At 44.5% G+C, this 22,208-nt stretch overlaps 1 protein-coding gene across 1 annotated transcript in view; it reads right to left on the bottom strand.

Annotated features, from left to right (window-relative positions):
• Positions 1 to 21,916, bottom strand: part of LOC144937003 (synaptotagmin-6-like) — a 39,016-nt gene extending 17,100 nt beyond the window's left edge. The window contains exons 1-10 of the mRNA XM_078864242.1: positions 21,875 to 21,916; positions 20,745 to 20,926; positions 14,827 to 15,144; positions 12,963 to 13,247; positions 11,751 to 11,875; positions 10,376 to 10,451; positions 10,144 to 10,238; positions 5,557 to 5,670; positions 4,399 to 4,587; positions 2,016 to 2,130 (exon numbers count right to left, since the gene is read on the bottom strand). Coding sequence (XP_078720368.1) covers positions 2,016 to 2,130; positions 4,399 to 4,587; positions 5,557 to 5,670; positions 10,144 to 10,238; positions 10,376 to 10,451; positions 11,751 to 11,875; positions 12,963 to 13,247; positions 14,827 to 15,144; positions 20,745 to 20,919 — 1,492 coding nt within the window. The 5' untranslated portion in view covers positions 20,920 to 20,926; positions 21,875 to 21,916. The remainder of the gene's footprint in view (positions 1 to 2,015; positions 2,131 to 4,398; positions 4,588 to 5,556; positions 5,671 to 10,143; positions 10,239 to 10,375; positions 10,452 to 11,750; positions 11,876 to 12,962; positions 13,248 to 14,826; positions 15,145 to 20,744; positions 20,927 to 21,874) is intronic.
• Positions 21,917 to 22,208: the final 292 nt, after the last annotated feature.

The raw sequence follows: 22,208 nt of genomic DNA, 5'->3' as shown, positions 1-22,208 counted from the left end.
CGAAGGTGTGGGGGAAGGGCAACAAACTAAACACAAAGAGCAGTTTTTAAAACAAGTTTTCAATTGATATTAAAAAGTTCTTAGTTACAGTGGCTTCATAATATCAGAAGGAAGAACAGTCCAGACGGCCGCAGAAGCGCATCTGAAAGTGCGCAATGCAGTGACCGTCTTTGTTCAGTGGTTAGTTTGAACCACTTCTACGGGGAAGTTTAAAGTTTGTTTTCTCTCTCTCTCTCTGTGGGTAAACGTCGTATGCTATTATTTAATGTATTATGTTTTCTTTATACGTGACTTTACCGAAAGAACCAAAGAGTAATTCCTGCAGTCACGAAAGCTCCAAATTAAGTTTCAAATGCATCTTCTGCCCATGCGCACACGAAAAGCTCGGGTTTCTTGTTTTTTTAAATCAATTACTGTTCAATGATGAGAAGAGAGCAATCTTCAAAGCTAAGACTGTGACGATGAAGGGCGCAGGGCACGCAGCATGCGCCCCTGTGCCGACGAGAGAGACTCGATCCTTCGCCACGCACGAGCGTTCGTGCGTCGGAGCCGGCGCCTTGCGGGCAAACATTCCCATCCAATTTACTGCGGAGGTAACCCCCCCGCACCCAGCCTCAGAGCGCAGCGCACTCTCAGTTGGCCCAGCCAACAGCGGGGCTCCGTGTTATGCTGCAGTAGCATTACACAGTCTACGTCACGCTCCTTTGAGAAGGCGAGGGCACAAACGCTTAATCATTGTCTCCTTATTCATATTCTTAGGTTTTTTCGGTAAAGTCACGTAGGTAAAAAATTAAAATTACCCAGGCTGTCCAAGGTACTAAGTTTACTTCACTTCCAAAGCAATTCTAATCATATTTAATCAATAACCAGTATTGTTTAGATTAAATGTCAGTTTGTAATATGCAGTATTACCAAACAAATTCACGGCAGAGGGTTGATGCAGTGGTGTTCGCTTTGAGCGATGAAATGTTCACCGAAGTTTGATTCCTAGCCATGATATTTGAACAAGTTCTGAGCCCCCGATTTATATGCCGCACTGACTCAGCGTGGTGAAGTATGGCCAAACGACACCCATCACTGGCATTGTTGGAAGGCCTTCATTCAGCAGTGGATTAACAAAGGGCCGAAATTATTGAGAAAAAAATGTTGTTATCGACGAGTATTTTTGTTAAACTAATGCAGTACCAAAAGCCATTTAATTAAATTTGAATTGCCCTGAGTTGATATTTTAAATTATGCTCAAGAGCACAGTTTATGACATCACACGTCGTATTTTGTATCCTCTAAGTCAGGGGCAAGCCCGTTTAGACCAAAAGTCTCTTTTTCAAGGGAGATATGGGCCACAAATACAATAAACATCTCAACCAACTATCAAAACATCTATCATTAAAAATCGGATGTCCATATCAGCATTAAACAACATGAAAGAACAACTGACAATAAATGAACAACAGTAATACAATTACGACTAAACAATAATGCAGTATTTTTGAATTACATATTATTTATTTGCCAAGAGTACAATAATCGGACAATAGTCTCATTGAGATGTTGCATACGCCTCAATAAACTAAAGAAATCCATTAATTATTGTTTTCGTCAAACAGTCAGATTATGTATCAACACGTGCCGTTAAAAAAGAGCAAGGAATAGACCAGCAGCCTCTGCAGAAACGCAATGTTAACGATGGACCAGCTTGGGTCACATGCTCAAAATATAAAACGACAGAATAAAAAAAGAGGTTTTCTACTCGAAGTTAAAGAGGTTGTCGTCAGGGCAATCAGCGAAAAGGACATTTCATCATTCCATAACATCAAAACCGACAGCACTTGATATTGACATACGAGATGTGAAACACCTTGACCCAGGATAGATTCGATGAGGAAATCTCTTGGCTCTGCCTTGCGCACCTGACGGCATGGGTAGGCTCAGACTCGCTGCTCTGGTTATGTGGAGGCATGCGCGCGTGGGTGTGGATACGTGCACGCACGCCCGTTTCCTTTAAGGTGACTCACTGCCTGGGGTGGTCGAGTAGGACTTGCGGAGGTCGCGTGCCTCCTTAATGTGCAGCGTAAGGGTGTCCTTTTGCAGGTCGAGACAGCTGGACACACACAGCTCCCCTCTGTCCATCTGCAATGCAGGCGCTCACAATAAGACTTCAAAGTTACCCGCGGCACGGAATGCACTCATCAGCATTTTACGAAATAAATGGAACGAGAAAACCCATTGATTTCGTTCTTTATATTCCTTTGCCAAACAATTGCTGGATAGATCGACAATCAATCCCATGCTGCGTCAGTCAGCGGGGTTGATTGCCCATGGCACCCAGGATGAACTCAGATATCACTGGCTACTGATGTCAGCCACGGCCAGGAATCGAACTCAGGTTGCCAGGTTCACAGCGCAGTGCGCTAACCACTGTGCCATCACTCAATTCCCCCCTAATGAGAAAATATGTTATTAAGCATCTGCTGAATAAGAGATTGTGATGGGCCGTTAATATGAACCTTTACCCGAAAACAATAAAAGGGCAATAAATGTAGCTCGTGATTCATTTGAGGGAGCCTTATGTCCATTAAAAAGCCATTCATATAATCAAGTGACTGTTTATGGAGTAAAGATTGTTAACTGAATCGTTGCTTATATTATTTAAATAAACAAATTACAAATTGACAATGCTATAAATATTGGCAATATCATTAACTGAGTATCGTGCATCTGCGTAACGAGACAGTATGATGTATCTTGCCATATATATACTATGGATATAAGCTAGGATACCTCTACAGAATTACAGGCTTTATGGTTATTTTGTGTAATAAATGCAGCTCTGTATTCTGAGCTCATTGCGCTGAAATTAAAGTAATTAATCTGTTCTGAGATATCAACGAGCCATCAAAGGGGATACACTCACCAAGTCAACGGACACTAACAACGTTGTTTAACGGCCCAATGTGTGTTGGTATCAGCGCCCCCATGTTACGAATCTACCATGATTCCCTATTACACTGCTGCACAATGATACTGATAGTGCTGTGATCCTTACATGCTTGGTAGTGGATCAGATGCGCCTGCATTACTAAAGGAATATCGTAATTGAGTGACAGTTGGCGTGCATGAAAACTCACGTGTTTTCACTCATCCAGATGGCCCATAAGCTGGTGGTAAAGGTGCAGCCCTGGAATGTCTTGCTCACAGCACTGCTAGAGGAATTCCCTGCACTAAAAACTCTACAGAGCCAATCTAGAGGTCATAACGTTTCCGTGTTGGCCAGACGACTTTGAAGATGTGTGCACGTGTGTTAACTTCTTTCGTACCGTACGTAGCCAACCGTGCTCATATGTGGTGCGGGGGAAGGACAACGAACTAAACACAAAACATATGTGGGAGTATCCACACTTTACCCCCCACCACATGTGACCTACCGATTAACTAACTATTTGTGGTGTTTCCATTTTCACTGCTGTGTGGAAAGAGGTGGGGGGTGCGGAAAATGTAAGAGACTTGCAACATTGTTTTAACACCCCAATTAAAGTTGATTGACTTTGATGGCTTTTGCCTGTACTGTACATCACTGTGTCGATGTGTTAGGTGCAGGATGCTCGGGTCTGAACGCTAACGTGCATTCTCAATGTCTTCTGAATTCATAATGGGAACTGCCACTCAGCATGTTGGCAGACACCAACGGGTGGGATGCAGAGAGACATCGGGCAGACGTGTGCAGTTATTTAATCTTCATGCCCTCTGGGCTGTGGATGCATGTGGGCAAAGGGCACTGACGTTGAGGTGGGTGAGCTGATAGAAAACACGTATTATTACTAATAATTAATCTTATAGTTGCCATGAGCATGTGGCAATGACTTACGCTCGTAGTTGTAACACACACCTAATTCCAATGTTTGGCCCAAATGCAAGTGGAACGGCCAATGGGAGATTCAGGCCTGAGATTCATGCCACTGTAACAATGACTGTTGACTTGACATTGATGAAGACGTTTCTGACAGTTGAACAGGGCGGATTGCTCAACGATTCTCAAGGAAAAATAATGTTGGTTCAAGTGTCAATTCCCATTAAATATCCACCTGTACTGAGCAGACAGAGCAAACCTAATTACTCTTCCCATTATCCTTCAACTCTCTCCGCGGAAAATCCGATTACCCGTGTGGATCAAGTCTTCCTCCTATCAATACGTTACAAATCGCTTCATCATGTAATTACGGGTGAAACGTCATACTCAGATTGTGCTATACTCGTACCGAATTTACATGTTCTATTTACGTGACAAACCGTACTAATTGGCTGCGTCGGGTGGTGGCGGGTTTAACGACACATTTATATTTACGCGATCTAACCCCAAAAAAACTGTATTATGGATGAATTATTAATGAGCTTATTTACAGTGGCGTGATGAAAGAAGAGCTCCAGCCAGTGATCCGTTGCCTCCTCTCCCAGGCTGTGGAGGCTGATTGTCGTCTTCCCCAAGATCTCCTTGCGGGGCTTCCTGGTGGCCACTTGTAACTCCAGCTTGGCCGTCTGCATCGCTTTGGGCTCAATGTTGAACACAAACATCTCGTCGTACCTCGGGTTCTGCGGGAGAAACGAGGCGATAAGTGCCACCATCGCGTTCGCGCTGAGGGAGTTTTATGTTCGAGTCGTTTTGGTGTATTTGTTGTTGTTGTTGTTGTTGTTTTTAAACCAGGTGAGAACTCGAGCATAGTCAAGGATAGTCTCATTTTGCCAGGGTGACCAGGGTCACCAAAAAAGAGAATAAAGCAAAATAGTGAGGGAAATAAAACCAAATCAGAGCAGGTTGCAACTGTTGATGCTATGTGTAATGGCTACGTTAGTAAGGGCTAATATCATGCATGTAAATGTCCGTTATAATCATGGCCGCAAGATCTCTCTGCTAAATTATGAATCTATAAATAGTTAAACAGTTTCTGCCAGTTATGAAAGCAAAGTTGAAAGTATTGTAATATAATTTACATTCCTTTGTCAATCCACTGCTGTATGTAGGCCTACCCATGCCATGTTGGCCATGGGAGTTGTTTGACCATACTTCACCACACTGGTCAGTGCAAGTTGGTGCAGGATGGAAAGCCTCGACTGGTTTCGGATATCACTCGCGCCTGATGAAGGCCGTGGCCGACAATCGAACTCCGGATGGCAGGTTCATAATGCAGTCTGCGAAACACTTAAAACAAAGTATTTTTGTACAACAGTGTAATACACAACGGGCATGTTTATGCCCGTTGTTTACCATTCGACCTTGTGACTGCCTTGAGTGAGGCGCCATATTTGATCTCCCTCATCCCTCGCCATTGAACGAGGATTAAGTAATAGAGTACAAAGTTAAATCAATGAACTCCTGAGTGAGGGGGGAAGGGGGAGAAAAAATATACCCCAAAAAACATCCTCTGCTGATACTCTCATAGGAGACAGGTCTCGAGTATTTACAGAGCCCTTAGTTGACCCCCACTGATGGAATGTCCAGCCGACAACTGGGCCGACGAGTACGATTGCCAGCGGATTTCGTGGAAACCGTGGCTCGCTTACGCTGATGTTGGGCTTCATGTTGGTCTTGAACGTCCACCGCCTGTCAGCGAGCACCGTGCCCTTCACGTAGATGCTCGGCGGGGCCTTGCTCGGCTTGAGCACGAGGTTTTGAACCTGAGGCGAGAATGCGACCGGGAAAATAACACGGGGTGCGAGAGCAATGCTCCTCTGTCACATTGCGCCTATTATTTCTACTCCTACTACGTACTGGAGTTAGTGAAGTAATTGACTCGTGAATCTGCTTGTAACTTAGAGACCTACATATGCCATATGCTCAGTCGAGGTAATTGGATCTCTAACCACAGAGGTAAAAAAAAATTCGCTGCATGTCTGCATCCACTGCTGCAGCTGACAAATTAATTTTTTTTCTTGCGTACAACAAAAACTCCGTAATTATTCTCAACAACGGCGGCATGCGTGCAATCACTGAGTGTATGCAACAACACGGGCATTCTTTACACAAATAAGCACACAGGCCAGAGCTGCAACTGTTATTCCATCTGCAATTATGTTGATTTATTTAGAACATCAATATGACTTCAGGCACAACCCTATGTTGTACCGCTTAATGGCCTTGAACAAATTCTCGGCTCCAATCTGTACAACCTCATTAAGGTCCAACCGTCCATGTCTACCTAAGAAGTAACCTATGAATGCGTTTAATAGCCAAGGCCAAGCCTCGTTTTCCAGAGGCAGCAGAACATTGTTGTTTAAGGCAGACAGCTGGCGCAAGAGCAATGGGATGGTGGGTGAGCAGGGCAGTGTTCCACAGTCATTGCACTGCAGACAATCAGTCTCTGTAAGATAAACAATGGTATCGCTACAGACCTATGTGTTGGCGAAGTCTAAAATGCTGGTATCCCTGCACGCAATGCGTATGTGGTCTACACGCTGATATCACTATCTGTCTAATATAAATGTCGGCATCACTGCAGACCACGTGTCTATGTCAATGTTGTATAAACACTACAGACCACGTGTCTATGTATTTGAAATGCTGGTTTCGCTGCAGACCATGTGTCTATGTAGACTACACACTTTCATTAATTGATGCACACCATGTGTCTATATTGCCTACGCACTGGCATCACACTGCAAGGTGCATTGCTTGTGATAAAGGCAAATGCAGTGTACATGAATATAGCATCTAGACGGGACCATCACGGAGTCCAAGGAGGCTTTACATATTAATGAATGTTACATGAATCGGAATTAATTCCTATACAGTCGTTACACAATTACTTGTTGTTTTAATGTTGGTGAGTGTTGCTGTGGATAACTGTGGTTGTAGTGTTATTATGGTGGTTACAATGGCAGGTGATTGTTTGCGGTTATTGTGGCTATGGGTGTTTCTGTGGGCGAAAGGCGCCTTGCGTGATTGCAATGCCATTCCCTCATCAGGTAGCTGCTACCTTCGCCAAACTGCACTGAAAAACGTGGCAAAATTGTGTTCCAAAACCTCCTCGTGTCTGTTGACAGATGCGAGTTGCATAGATGAGAGCCGATGATTTATGCATTTGGTTTTGGAGTATGGAGCGAGAGACGAGGGCGTCTGTTAGGGTTCGCGGCCGGCAGGGAAAGTGAAGATAACAAAGACCTTGTTCAAACACGAGTCGAGGCAATGGTCGTGGATGAGCCCAAAGGGAGAAATACAAAAATTAGATTTTTACTTGATTCTCAGAGACAAACTCCAGATCGCCAGAGATATCTCTGTCCTCCATGACATATAAGACAGGAAGTGGTCACAGGTTAGTTACACAAGTTGCATGCCCACTGTAATGTCAGAGCACTACAGCAATTGTCTCTACTCTTTTTAAGTTATATTAAACAATTCCAAAAAGGGGACAGAGATAATTACGGGGCAAAATCGCGATATTTAACAGCAACGCAAAATATCCAGTTCACAAGATGAAAGGGTGGAACAAAACAAACATGGGGACGTTGAAAGGATTCAAGCGACAAAGCTGCGAGTCTGCAGTACAACGAGTGACTTCAGCATGTCCCCTCAGGTGCAATATTTCCTTACGTTATAAATAAAAATGTTCTCCTGAAAATGCAACCTTTATTTAAATGCCTTTGGGTGACTCTTTCAACGGAGGGTCAGCGTTTGCAGATCATTTTAAATGTAACCCAGAATAAAAATGAAACGGATACCCTCCAGATATGTATTTTTGCAAAGTCCGCCCATTATATAAAACCTCGGGGTTCGCTTTGAACATCGCAGAAAGGTTGCTGTCAGCCTCATGATGTCTGATTGGGCTGAGAGGGTTCACTGTCAATCAAGTCTCAGTTGCAGGGCATACAATTCAAACTTACGATTTATAACAAAACTATGCCTTGAACATGGGCGAGGGTGTAATTTTCAGCATATTTAAGTAAGAAATTCACCACATACATAGGTGCCATAATCATTATGGTCTGGGTTCTTATTCTGCATCCACACTTCTTTAAAGTAACCATCCGTATGAAGGTTGTGTCAACACTAATCGATGTTTTCCAATAATCCTCATCAAAGCCTTTCAGCAAAAAAAAAGTTGTCGTGAAAACCATATTCTTGTCAGAATAATGATGTCCTAACCAATGCTATATACCCTGCAAATCCTCTTAATTGACATTCCAACAGAAAATAATAGGTGTTTTTTTTTACCTCTGGTAAAATGACGTGGCATTCTCAAACATATCATTTGGTTTATTATAAAATATGTACATATGTTACATGCGTTATATTCGGCTACATTAAATGTTGCCCTTTGCTAAATATTGAACGTCACATAATTATGTCCATTGTATCATACAGTGGGGGGGGGGGGGGGCAGTAGTGTGTGAGAAGAGCAATGCGCTATGAACCTGTTAACCTGAGTTGCGTTCGCAGCCACTGCTAGCATCAGTGGCGAGTGCAAATTGCCGCAGTTATGGGTACCCCTTCCACCAACCCACGCGAACCAGTGTGGTGTTTAAAGTCAAACGAATGTCATGACCAACGAGGCATGGTGATTCCTACATCCCTACTTAAAAGTGTTGTCAACTCCATCACACAGTAGTGCATAATATTATCCCATATGTCACTTTGTCTACAATTAGATTCTCCAAGATAATAAATGAACATTCTCAGGGCAGAATTGGGGTCCTGCGTCTACCCGTGGCAAGGGCTCAAGAAATGAACTTCGTGTTTAATGAAGAAACCCATAGGAAGCTCTTAGAGCTAAGGATGACCTCAGTGAGTGTGGACACTGATGCTCAGCAAAGCCCTGTGGATAACGTCAATCTTGCCTACTCGTGAGTAACCTCCAGCAAACAAGCAGTGTGTGTTTTTGTCAAACTGATTTTCGCCATGTCTTTACACCTGTACGCTGAGGATGTTGGCTCAGCACACACCCATTAACCCCGTCCCAACACTGACACACGGCTCATCATTCGATACATGACCCTGGCACATTTAATTTCAAGAACCGTATAAATAGTCAAATGTATGCCTTCCTCGAATGAGCATTGAATAGCGCTTCTCTCCAACAGCGGTATGAGTCAGTGATGGGAAACTGTACGTTACTGTGACAGGACCAGTAAAATAGCCACTCATGGCTATCTACAAAGTCTGCATTCTTTCGGTCAGTGAAATATCATTAGCTTAACAGTTTCCTGCTCATTTCCTTTTTTACAGCCCTGAGCCAATGGTGGAAATTCCACATTCATTTGGAAGAGGAGACTTAATCTAGTGGAAAACAATTGTTGGCTTCAGGTTAATGTCACTTATCGTTAGCAACCACAAGGAAATTATTGGCTTGGTCAACCCTCATCTGGGATTTGAACTCACTCCCTTGTGGGTCAGATGTCGGCAAAATTCAACCCAACCAGTTCTATGCAAATTAAAAAAATAGGCCAATTAAATACATACGGTAAACCCTTGTTAATTCGACACATATGAGGCTCTGGCCTTGCCGAATTATCCAATATTCCGAATTATCTACAATAGTACTCCCTAGTGCCTCCTGCCCCAATAATGTGCTTTTTTCTATTTTATTTTCACACCATATGCATTGACACACCTGCATCAATTTGATCCAAAACTGTGGATTTGTCTCGCAGACTAAGATATTTATACGCGAGTCCCTTTCTATTATTTCTTGATTTAGGTGTAGATGACATTTCTGAGAGGGTTGGCTTGCACAGAGTGCATGAACAAGGAAAAGTCCAAAGCAACAGATCTGCACTAACGCTCACCACGCACACTGCCACCAGACCGATTCGTTGTTTTGGTCATGCCGAAATTGGACCATTTGGTACGGCCATTCGGCTTATGGCAAATTACTAATACACCGTATATATGCCGAAAGCGCAGCCATGCCCAATTATCCCAAATTACGAATAATGATCAAATACTGAAATAACGAGGTTTTATTGTATGTAGTTAATTTGTCATTTATATACAGGAAACCTGTACTACCTAGATTTGAATTATATACATTTACCTGCTACTCTAGTCTCTCATCTGCCTCCCTTCGGGTGTCGTTCAAAAATACGACCACACCAAACGTTCTACTTCTCTCAATCAGTGAGTGAATGAAAGACCAAAGAGATAGAGAGGCTTACCTGCACCACCATTATCCACACGTGTTGCATGGTCTGGTCGTATCGGAGCTGCACATGAAGCTTGCCACTTGGCTGTCCCCCTTCGACAATCACGTCTACGGCGACACATCGACGACAGTTTCACTCTGAACGCAAAAGCCCAACGCTTGGCGCGTGAGATTCCCACCTCGTGTTTTGCGAAACCAGAGAGATGATGCAGTGAATAATACATGCAAGTAAATCATAAAGTTACCTTCCAATGTCCCACTGTCGAAACTGTCTTCAGTTTTGTATGTTGTGTCCATATTTGTAGGGAATGTCCCGTAGTCCTTGAACATAAGTGGAATGCCAGTTTACAAGAAGAACACACTTCTCTCTATTCTTTATATCGGTATTGTACATATGTATACTTTGTTTCTAAGTGTGCATAATAAAAAGACGGGACAAAATGAAACACCACATTAACGATTCCATCATAAATGAGCTAAAACATTCTTTGCAAAATGACAAACGTCCACGAACAATTTATTAGGATTACATATTTCCGAACACTTATAATGTTTCTCCACAAAATACACAGATGTGTGACAAATTATACGCTACGAATCATTGCGCACAGACTGAAATATTGAATGCATTTGTCGCCTGTATTAAAAATGGCCCACAGAGCCTTTATTAATCAACCGGCGGCGTTTATTTGGCTTGGTTTGCCTTGTGTTCGCGATGGTGCCCAAGGCTCTATATTTTTTATCACAATAAAGTTATATATATTATACAAAAAAATATTTTATATATAATGGATATATATTACATTTCATATATATCAATTGGAGGTGTAGAGATTGATGAGAAGGCAGAGGAAGTGCATTAAAGGGCTTCTCTGAAACATGCATCTTCCAACGGTATCCTCGGAGGGCCAGGGGTCAGGGCACTAAACTCTGAGATCCTGTTGATAGCCACTGGAAACGCAACTGGGTTCTCCGTGGCAGTGAGTTGATGGCCTAAGCCCAATCTCCAATAACTGTGCTAAAAATACATTGCATTGAATTTAGTTATTCGCCTACTATGGCAAAGATTTTCTCTCATATATGTCTATCTACACGATGCATTTGGTTGTCAAAATGAGCTCCTCTGCTTCTTAGTTGTTTCTCCCCTTTGGCCAATGGGTTATTATTTTTTGTCACGTGCAACACTTTTGAGCACCTTGCTGGAAGTCAAGTCAAGTCGTGTTGTTGTTGCTTAAACACGCGGCGCCTTTCTTGCACAAATCTATACTCATAAGCATAACCATGGAAAATTCTACGCAATGAGAGAAAAAAATACTATCTATAGATGTAATTTATTACTACGCATGCTGTGAGAAAAGAAAAATCGAACAATAAAAATAAAAATCACCACCGGTGTTAAACATTGCACCAACATTTTTTCTCACTTGACTTTAACAATTAATAAAGGGGGGGGCTGAGCCTTCAAAAGGGGGGTCGGTGTGGGGAGGGGGCTTGGGGCACAGGCCACTGCAGCTAGGTGGTACAGGCATTTGGTATATAAGTAAATTACAAATTAGCTACACGTGTATATAATTGGCCTATGTTGTCTTACATACGTTGAACTGGCTGGAGTCGCATTACCTCTGCGAGAGGGGAGAGCTGCCCCAGCGTGGGCGACTGCGGATGCATCGTGAGAGGCACCGAGAGTTGCCTGCTGAGCAGCCGCTTGCTGGAGGCACCCGGTGAGCCAATGCGCAGGTTCCACTCTGCGTGGGAACGGTAAACAAAGCGAGTGCGTGTTTGCATGTTACCATCATGACGTAAGTACATTTATTTGTTCTCCATGAAGGCCTGCCCCCACTTCTTCACCACGTCTCTCACAGATCTGCAATGCAACATTCCATCTCTTGCTGCTTTACATGAGCTAATCGCATTGCTCCACCTCTGCAATTATCGTCCTCCTCAGGCGAGTTCACTTCTTTGGCTGCTATTCCTTCACCATTCTCGTTCCTCAGCTGCCATCCAATCTAGCGATGTGTCTTGCTCAAGCCCACTAAATGTGTATTCACAGTCAATATGTTGTCCGTAGTTTGCATGTTCTATGATCCATGTATTCCTCCTTCTGCCTCTCAGTGCAATAGCTGGAAAGTGCACGAATTGCTATGAGCATAACCAATTCAGTGACATTCAGAAGGCACAGTTTTTGTGCAAACATTTGAAGGAAGTAAGTGAAATTGTCTGAAGTTTCCAAAACATCCAAAAACATTCAGTACTTTCAGATCTCCTTTTACATAAACATCACAACAAAAGTACAGCATTACAATGGGCATTTCATTCGCTGTGGTCAGCATATATGTTAATAAAACCAAATTCACAGATATATGCAGTAGTGATCACAAACTTTGAATCTCTAAAACTTGGACATCGTACTCTGTGCCGTGTGGGCGACCTCCGAAACTGCACGAAGCGCGACAGAGCAGTGTTTAATTTTATCCCGTTTTTTTATGCACACTTAGAAGCAAAGTATACGTCTAGTATGTACAATACCGATGTAAAGAATTGAGATAAGTATGTTCTTATTCTTGGTTCTTTCGATAAAGTCACGTAGAAGGGAAACAATAAAATAATACAAATCTCAAAAATACAATTATCACGACGTTTCGATTGCAACACAAGCAATCATCACGTATTGTTTCCCTTCTACGTGAATTTACCGAAAGAACCAATAATATGAATCCCTGCAGTCACGAAAGCTTTAAATCTCAATTTAAATGCGTTCTTCTTGTAAACTGGCATTCCACCTATGTTCAAGGACTAAGGCACATTCCCTACCAATCTGCGGGCATTGTGTACCTGAGCCTTGGATGCTGAAGGAGCGGCTTGGTTTGCCAAACGATGGGCTTGGCGAATGCGGCTTGGGGCTGTAGGGGGACGTGCACACGGAGGCGGCCCTCGCGAAGGAGCCACGGGAGACGGAGCCCGGAGACGCTGCGCCCGAGCCCATGGGTGGGATGATCAGCGAGCTGGGCCGCCGCCTTGGGTTATCTTGGCCTAGGCCGGCAGGCCCTATGGTGGCAGCTCCTGGTGTCCCCGCCACCAGTTCACGCTTCATTTGGCTAAAGAGTGGCAGTGCAACCACTGTTTGATTTGGATAGGAGAGTGAGGGGGGGGGGAGACAGCAGCGTTTCATTATTAACATTGCCATCATCACATGTCCTGGTTTAACCAGGATACCCTCCTTTTCGATAGTAGCTGTCCTGGAAATCCTGTGGATCTTCCCGGAACATTCAAAGTCCCAGTGTTTTGTCAGTCACGTAATTACTACACCACTGTATATTTTTTTAATCGCTGTACTTTTTGTTTGCTTAAATCATCTTGGTGATCCAGGTCACTCTTGCAAATGAGACTAATCCTGTTCTCGAGTTCTCACCTGGATAAACAAAAACGTGGACTTGCATGTAGTTCACCCCTATTCTGGTATTATTAGATATTATTATTATTCCCATAATATGTCCTTGTGTTTTGTACCTCAAAAGGTGGCAAACCCTTCCCACTGGGTGTATCGCAACATGGGGTTGGAACGAAATCGATGTCTTGACAGCCAGATAGGGCATTTAAAAAAAAGTAAAGCACACTCCTCCTCAACAGGTGAAAAAAACATTTTCAATAGGCATTTCAAGTCGTAGCCTTTCCCCAGAGCAGAAAGAGTTCAGGATGGTTCACCGATTCACAGTTGGAAGGCCATATCATGCGGCGCAGTGATGTTTGATCTCTCACGTGTACATGGAACAGCCCTTTGTCAATCCACAGCGAGTGGATCAGGGACTTCCCATGCAGTGCGTGTCGTACGTCACCACTCTGATCAGAGCAGCTTGTTGGTGAAGGTGTGAAGCATCGTTATTGGAGCATAGTAAAGTACAATTATTTTTTTTAGATGCACAGCCCTCGATCACAAAAACTGCTTTGCGTGCAAAGACTCTTTCCAAGAACAATGTTACCTCATTTTTACACTGGATGTAATGTTTTCATTTCGTGCCCTGCACTTGTAAAGAAGTGAAGCGCACAAAATGAAGTTTCCCATTCAGGGAGAGCGCGAGAGCGATTTGCTATGGCTGTCATTAGCTATAAAGAGTGTAATCAAGTGTGCCACCGAACCAAAACACTCTTCACGAGACACTGCACAGCACAACAAATAACACAAAGCGGAGGTATTAGTTTTTTTTCCTACCCCGTTCCGCTGTATGCACAAATAAAATGTTTGCAATAAAAAAAATATAACAGCTTGCACGTTTTGATAACTAAGTTGATTTACAAAATGTACAAAAATAGACATTATCAGACATACGTTTTCTTCTGAAGTTGCAAGCGTACCTTTGTAATAATAGTAAGAATAACGATAAAATTATAAAGTATGTTGGTTGCTTGACCCAAGCTTCATCGCGCTGGTCAGACATCACTCTCTGCTGATGTCTAAAAATGGCTGGGAATCACACAGAGAGTGCTGGGGTCATAGAGTGCAGTGCATTAACTAACCACCGCACCACCCTCAATAATGAAAGCATGTTTATACGAATCAATATAGGGGGAGGAAACATGGATTATTGACCAGCTTCCAGCTATTATACATTTATTAATCAATATATTTAACTCAAAATATGTCAATTCGCAAATAATAATAATCACTGATGTATTCAACCAAACTCTCTTCCCTGCTTACCATTGCCATCAACAATGCGCATCATTTTCTCATCCCTGCTTCGGTCAAATAGCACAGCTTCCTCCACCTGCTGCACCTCCTGATACTGATGATGATGGTGCTGATGATGCTGCTGTTGTTGCTGCACGTGCACTTGGCGCATGGCGAGCGTTGGCAGCTGGGGCAGCACGAACTCGACGGGCCGGCTCCCGGCCACGGACAGCTTGCGCTCCACGTAGTCGGGCGGCCGCGCCTCCACCAGCGTCCGCTTGTCGTCCTTGCTGGGGCAGAGGCAGCGCTTCACGTGCGAGCGCGCCATCTCCAACAGCCACGATATGCCTGGGACACAGAGCCAGCGCTATCAGAGCAGCGCTATCAGAGCCGCGCTATCAGAGCCAGCGCTATCAGAGCCGCGCTATCAGAGCCGCGCTATCAGAGCCAGCGCTATCAGAGCCAGCGCTATCAGAGCCAGCGCTATCAGAGCCGCGCTATCAGAGCCAGCGCTATCAGAGCCGCGCTATCAGAGCCAGCGCTATCAGAGCCAGCGCTATCAGAGCCAGCGCTATCAGAGCCAGCGCTATCAGAGCCGCGCTATCAGAGCCAGCGCTATCAGAGCCGCGCTATCAGAGCCGCGCTATCAGAGCCAGCGCTATCAGAGCCGCGCTATCAGAGCCGCGCTATCAGAGCCAGCGCTATCAGAGCCGCGCTATCAGAGCCGCGCTATCAGAGCCAGCGATATCAGAGCCAGCGCTTTCAGAGCCGCGCTATCAGAGCAGCGCTATCAGAGCCAGCGCTATCAGAGCCGCGCTATCAGAGCAGCGCTATCAGAGCCGCGCTATCAGAGCAGCGCTATCAGAGCCAGCGCTATCAGAGCCAGCGCTATTAGAGCCGCGGGGTCGTCAGCGTCGTCACTAGCACAGGATTGTCACCACGACAGCATCAGCAGCAGCAGCAGCATCACATCAGCACCAGTATTCATTTTGTGAATGAAAATTAGTCACGAAAATAGTTGTTAACAAAGTGTGCTTTTGTGTGTGTGTGTGTGGGTAGTGCTTGTGTTGAAAGGATAGTGGGGAGCGGTAGTGTAGCAGGTCGCGCGCTGCGCTACGAACCTGGCGACCCTGGGCCTCCCCTAGGTGGGCTCAGCCTCAATGAGTACCTGGTGTGATGTATGAGCATCGCCACCAGGGAGACAAAGGCGGACAGGCGTGGTGTTGGCCACCCACCCCCCTCGTGTGTCGTGCCGGCCTTCATAGGTGCTCGCTAACAGCACTTTCCTCAACAGTCTGTGAAGGCTACACGGGTTTTGTTTTTGTGTTGAAGGGATAGACCCACGTTGAGGGATTTCGAGAGAACTAAATAATTGACATTGCATGCCACTTCACATCCGAGCTTCACACAGACACCGGTATTAATTGTGTTTATGCGAACGTGGTGGGATACATGTCCGTAAGCACAGTCAAATTGTATTTAACTTGAGTCAACAATAGCTATGAGTGAACGGCAATCATCACGTGTGAGGATGGCTGTGACCCACGCCCGCCTAAGACACAATCGCGACCGACCCCGACGGGACGTCACTAACGCGTCTGAGCGGAATATGGGGACTGAGATCATTCAGGAACGTTAGAAGAGACAGCAGTGCACTGAGTTGTTGGTTGTTTGACTTGCATCCCACTGGGATTTTTGCACACAGCGTTGGTGTACGGTGTTTTTTTTCTGCAATATTTTGCTGTCTTTTCTTGGATTTTCTGTTTGCACTCAGCCACATGTTCACTTTAAGATGTTTTTTTTGTTCATGTTTTTGTTTTTGTTTGTTGCGGTTGCACCCGATTCAAGAGCCGAATGGCTCACAGGGCTATACCTAATAAATGAACTTGAACTTGAGGAAGATGAAACGTAGTAGTTACCTATATTCGTACAAAAAAATAAGTGAATGAGTTCAACGATTGACTGGCCTGATAATATTGGGCAGGGTACAGGTTAATTGTACCCCCGTGCAATTGAATTACATTTAGAGTGGACCATATTTTTGACTGCCATAGTCAAATAGAGGAGTGGAATGACAGATGGAATCCAGAGACTAATATGTATATTGAACGTATTTCACACCGTACGTAGCCAACCGGACTAATCGGAGGTGCGGGGAAGGACAATGAACTAAACACAAAAAGATGTGACTAAAATTCCACAAGTTGTCATATACTGTACGAGACAAACTGAAATAAAACACAAACTAAATGATCGCTGCTGGGCACCGCAGTAGAGTGAGTCATGTTAATGCCATTGAGTGCCAGCAACATCACCACCAACACTGCCAAAAGCATGAGCAATCTTCTTCTTTCATATGGCTGATGCGGACGCAGATCAACAACTAAAATTTCACATTCAGGTGGTCAAGGAGCAGCAGAGTGCATCGCTGTGATGTCTCCTTCGTATTTGTGGATCGGGGCATTGCATCGTTATACGTTGTACGGTCTGTTCTGGATGACCACAGTCACACACTGGAGAGTTTTTAATTTTCCATTTGTGCATCAGGTATCCGTATCTGCCATGGTGTTTGTACCATGGCAGTCCCCAGTGACACCAGCACAAGGGACCTGAATGGCAACAGTGACACGGCGGTGAGGGACATCAACGCCACTGCCATCAAAAACAAGAAACAGCCCCACCAAGATCACAACCATCACTGGCCACAACCACCAAAAAACCATTAAATGTTACCATAGCAAGCTCAACTACATAGCATGCACGCCTTCATATAAGCCACATTAGTCAGCAGCTGTGATTGAGTGAATCGCTGCTTTACACATTTTCTATTGATGCACATGTTGCATTTTGCTGCCTAACACTGCAGTGATTGCGGATTCTCTCCTGATGACCAACGCCATTCGGGTTAGGAATTTGCTCCTTTGACACTTTTTGTTGCCAGATGAAAGGGGAAAACTCTATTCAATTTTTTTCCATTTATTTACCCAAATGGTAATTCCAGAAAATGATGTTAGATATTTATTTATTTACAACCATTTGTCAATCTACTGCTGGATGAAGGCCTCCCCATACCATGTCGGTTATGGGGGTTGTTTGATCATACTTCACTCAGGTTGGCGAGTGAAGGTTGATGAGTGAGAGGGTAACGGTGGTGGTGGGTGGGTGGGTGGAGTTACTGAACGAGTTCAAATATCCCTTGGTATACAATCTACGTGCCTGTATACGTGCACATACAGTGGTGTATTGTTTGTTATTACAGGGACACTATTTTTGGATGACACTGCCTGAAATGTATCACGCAGTATCCATAATCTCTCTTCTTTGCTTCAATTTTTTTTGTAAGTGGCATTTTCTATTTTGCGGTATATTTCATTGGAAACTTCATCATTGATTTCAGGGGATATGAGTAGTGTAGTTCGCCGTGAAGATCGCTATCATGCTGGTGGGCTAATGAAAATATAAAGAAGGTCATAAAAACCCATGGCGATGTACCAGTACAATCAGGGATTCATTTCGACCAGGTCTGCCCGGGTCGTCGGCAAATAATTCCACACTCGGCACACAAAACGCAGGAGACGTCCCTCCTCTGCCTGTGGCGATAACCTGCCGACTCCAATTCATATCGACGATCTGGAAATATTCAGTGCGAAATTATCCCCTCAGTGGAATTTATGAAAAACTAAAAAAATAGAAACATTCGATACATTACATCTTTAAGCATTGTTTATCTTTTCTTTTTAAATATTCTCAAACTCATTTGAAATTCTAATTTTGCACAATCCAAGCAATTTCCTCAACCCCACAAGACTGTTTTTAATTAAAGCAATACAATGTATAATTAATGCTTGAGCGCTTTTTATTTTATTTACGAGAGGACTACATAGGACGGTACATTGTGATGATCTGCCCATATTAAACATTCACATCTTCTAACGTTTAAGTATTCAGAGGATAATTGCAAAAATATACCCATGCTTTTGAACTTCTCTCATGTATGCACACAGCAGCACATTAAATTGGTGACACAAACACACATCTGAGAAAGTGATCATCCATATAGTCGTACAGCCTTGTTTTGGCAAGTGCTGTTTGCAAGCACCTATTAAGGCCAAAGTGTCCCAACGAAGGAGTGGTGAGACGTTAACTACCTCGCTTGGTATACAGGAGGTCGTGGGTTCAATGGCGAACCCTGAGGCCTGTATGTTTGGAATTTGCATGTCTCTCTCCCCGTGGTTGCATGGATTTTTCTCCACCTCCTCCGGTTTTCCCCTCGACATCTAGAGACGGGCCTTTAGAGTATTCGGCTGCTATACATTTCCACACTAGAAGCCACTTTGCAGAGTTCCCATTTGTGGCCAGGTCACTTCTGATAAAGAGCTACTCACGAGGCCTTACCTGTTAAATAAAATATAATAGTTTAGTTTTAAGGGGTGGCGTGACCAGGATCAAGGCAAACCACCTTTGTTCCCTCAGTGCCGATGTTGGCACACCCCACTGGATACTGATTTAAGGCTGAGTCTACCTATGGGAGCCCAAGACGTGTTAAGATACCGCTTGCTACTAATAGTATTCGTGGCGAGGGATCGGACCCAGGTAGCGAGGCTTCTAGCGCAGTGCACAAGTGCTTATACCATCACTACCTCCAGACACAAACACACCACCAGCAGTCTATACACGTTACCTGTGTGCACAGTATTACCGTCATTTATGTAATGCTTGTATGTCGAGGCATACAACGTGAAATATTGAGGTTGTCTGGATATCATTAGCATGGGTCGTCCATCCTTTCAACAAATGCACACACATCGCAAGTCATCGGTACACGTCCGCTATGTCAGAGTGCATGCGATTCCATTCAGCCCTTGGACGTGGGCAACAGAGATTGCATTACCCACCCACAACGGAGCAAGAGCGAACGGAAGGAACATGACACTGATGCACAAGGCCGACACCTTGTCCACAGTCTTCTTACATGAACACATATTTGGATAATATGGGTCTGGAAAGCGATTTGGAGGGTGGACTAAAACATATTTGTATTCATATGTGGAGACACGGGCCAGGTGAGGTCTGATCGTATATCTTCTGTTTGCTGTCATAAGATGGCATATTTTTGACACTCGTCACGGTCCGAACGTTTCCACGTCACGGTGTTAAAATATCCCTGCAGCTATATGACGAATCGCGTCAATTTCAGGTTAAACGTGTTAATTGTATTTTGCACCGTGCAAACAGGCTGCCATTACTCATCGTCGGAGTTGCCACATTGCAACCAGCGTTGTCTTTGCAGTGGAATTAACGATGCAGCCGCACGAAGCGGTGGTGATGATGTGAACATTCAGATGCCTCCATCTAGCAGTGGGCATGAACAATATTGATAATCATGGATGATGATGCATGGTGGTGGTGGTGGTAGTGATTAGTGACTCGTGTATGGCAGATGGTGATTTATGATTGATGGATGATTACAACGAGTGATGATGATTGACGGATGGGTGACGGATGCTGGTTTATAGTGGACAATGATGCATGATTTATGGATGATGACGAATGATAACAATGGATGATGAGTGAACACTTTATAGTGGATGATGATAATGATGTACATGAAAATTAATCGGATGTTGCCTATGATGATTATGATTATTACTAAACTTGTGCTATTGTGTGTATGCAAAATATCTGTTATCAGAATAATCACAGTTATATCACCTGATTAGAGGGAGAAAAATGCAGCATTGAAAAACACGTTCATTGTTGTCGAAATTCTTGCGGGTGTCACTCAGCCATAAAAAAACATTGTGTGGGTGTCTCTAAGCGATGTCTAAACATTGTGTAGCTCTCCGGCCACACACGACACACGCAGAGAGGGGCTGGCAGAGGGCCACCTCTCACCTGCCAAAACTCAAAGTTGACAAGCAAACGGGTGCATGACGAACGCCTCTCACCAGAGACGAATCCTTGCATGCAGCGGCCGAGCGAACCTTCCTTTTCCTCGCGGAGAAGCTCGCTCCCCGGAGTCTTCGCAGAAGCGAGGAGAAGCATCCCCAGAAGCATCCCAAGAAGCAAGAGGCACAGAAGGAGCGGCGCTGCCGAGACGCCAGTCAGCTCCACCGGTGCCATCGCTCTTCTTCACTCAGTGCAGACGTCGATAACCAAAAGCGAAGTAAAGTGAATATTAGAACTTAAATGTAGCCTGCTAAACCTGCTTCGTTACTATGTTTTCTTGCAGACGCGCGTGTGGGAACTTTAAATAGAAGGGCATTTGCCAATACGACGATGAGCGTGGAGGAGTGAACACAAGCAGGCACTACTTAAACAACGGCTTCGTTACTTTTGGACGATGATAGTTGAAATGAAATCTGCCAGCACGTTTCAGCTCAGCTCAGCTCTTGCCCTGGCTCGCCATCACTTTCAAACGCTCTGGAGGAACTTTGAGTAGCAGCAGCAGCAGCAGCGTTGCTGTCCTCCTCCTCCTCTCTCTCACCCAGAGACGCGTCTGTGACAAGGCACGGTGCGTGAGACCAGCGAGCTGCCTACTCCGAGGCGACAGGCGCAACTCTTTGCACTCGGCTAAGTGTACACGTGTGTGATGAGGGTGCGCTCGGGGTGGGTCGGGGGGGGGGGTGTTTGTGGGTGCGATAGAATGCAGGAAATATTATTCACAATTGCCGCATGCCTTTTTTTGACGAACAATTCCAAACATACCTAACCCCTTAGTCGATCGTAATCCGCGAAGTTTGGAGCACGCATGAGTGCACACGCCATCGCAATAAAGCACACTCAAAAACTAAACAAACGATTAAGAAGCACAACTTAAGTAAACATGTTAACACAAGTGTGTGTGTGTGTGTTCGAGATGATAAAAAAACATAGCATAAATCACCACAAAAAATCACTACCTACTCAATCTTAGCCCTGACCCGAGACATCTCACACGAGTGGCATCATCATAAGGCCAAATGGCAATTCATAAACGCCGCGAACAACCACACGTTCAGTCAAGGAGGCTCATAATTTACAGTGCTTATTAAAGTGACTAAACCGGATTCGAGAGACCCGCGACACACGGAGAGACCTCGGGCAGGGCGCGTCGCAAGCACGGCACCTCCTGTCGTCATTCCGCCGCTCTGCCGAGATGGTGCACAGGAGGCGGGGATGGAACAATGCACGCAATGTCGAAGGGGCCTCTTCTTGGCTCAACCTAATTGCAAACAATCTGGGAAGTGGGTTTTGCTTACTGTGTTCTCAGCGAGCAATAACAATGGCACCTTTCACAACATCCACCCCCGCTTCCCCTGCTTTGAGCCTCTTTTCAACCGCTGATATTGTTACCGACAGCTTCTGGAGGCTCGTTTTCAGTGAACGTACAGACGTGCAACATGATAATGCGTCTTATATTCGAGTGTGTT

The sequence above is a fragment of the Lampetra fluviatilis genome, chromosome 18, assembly GCF_964198595.1.
Source record: "Lampetra fluviatilis chromosome 18, kcLamFluv1.1, whole genome shotgun sequence".
NCBI lineage: Eukaryota > Metazoa > Chordata > Hyperoartia > Petromyzontiformes > Petromyzontidae > Lampetra > Lampetra fluviatilis.
Note: the sequence above shows the minus strand (reverse complement) of the source record. Positions and strands in the feature narration are given on the sequence as shown.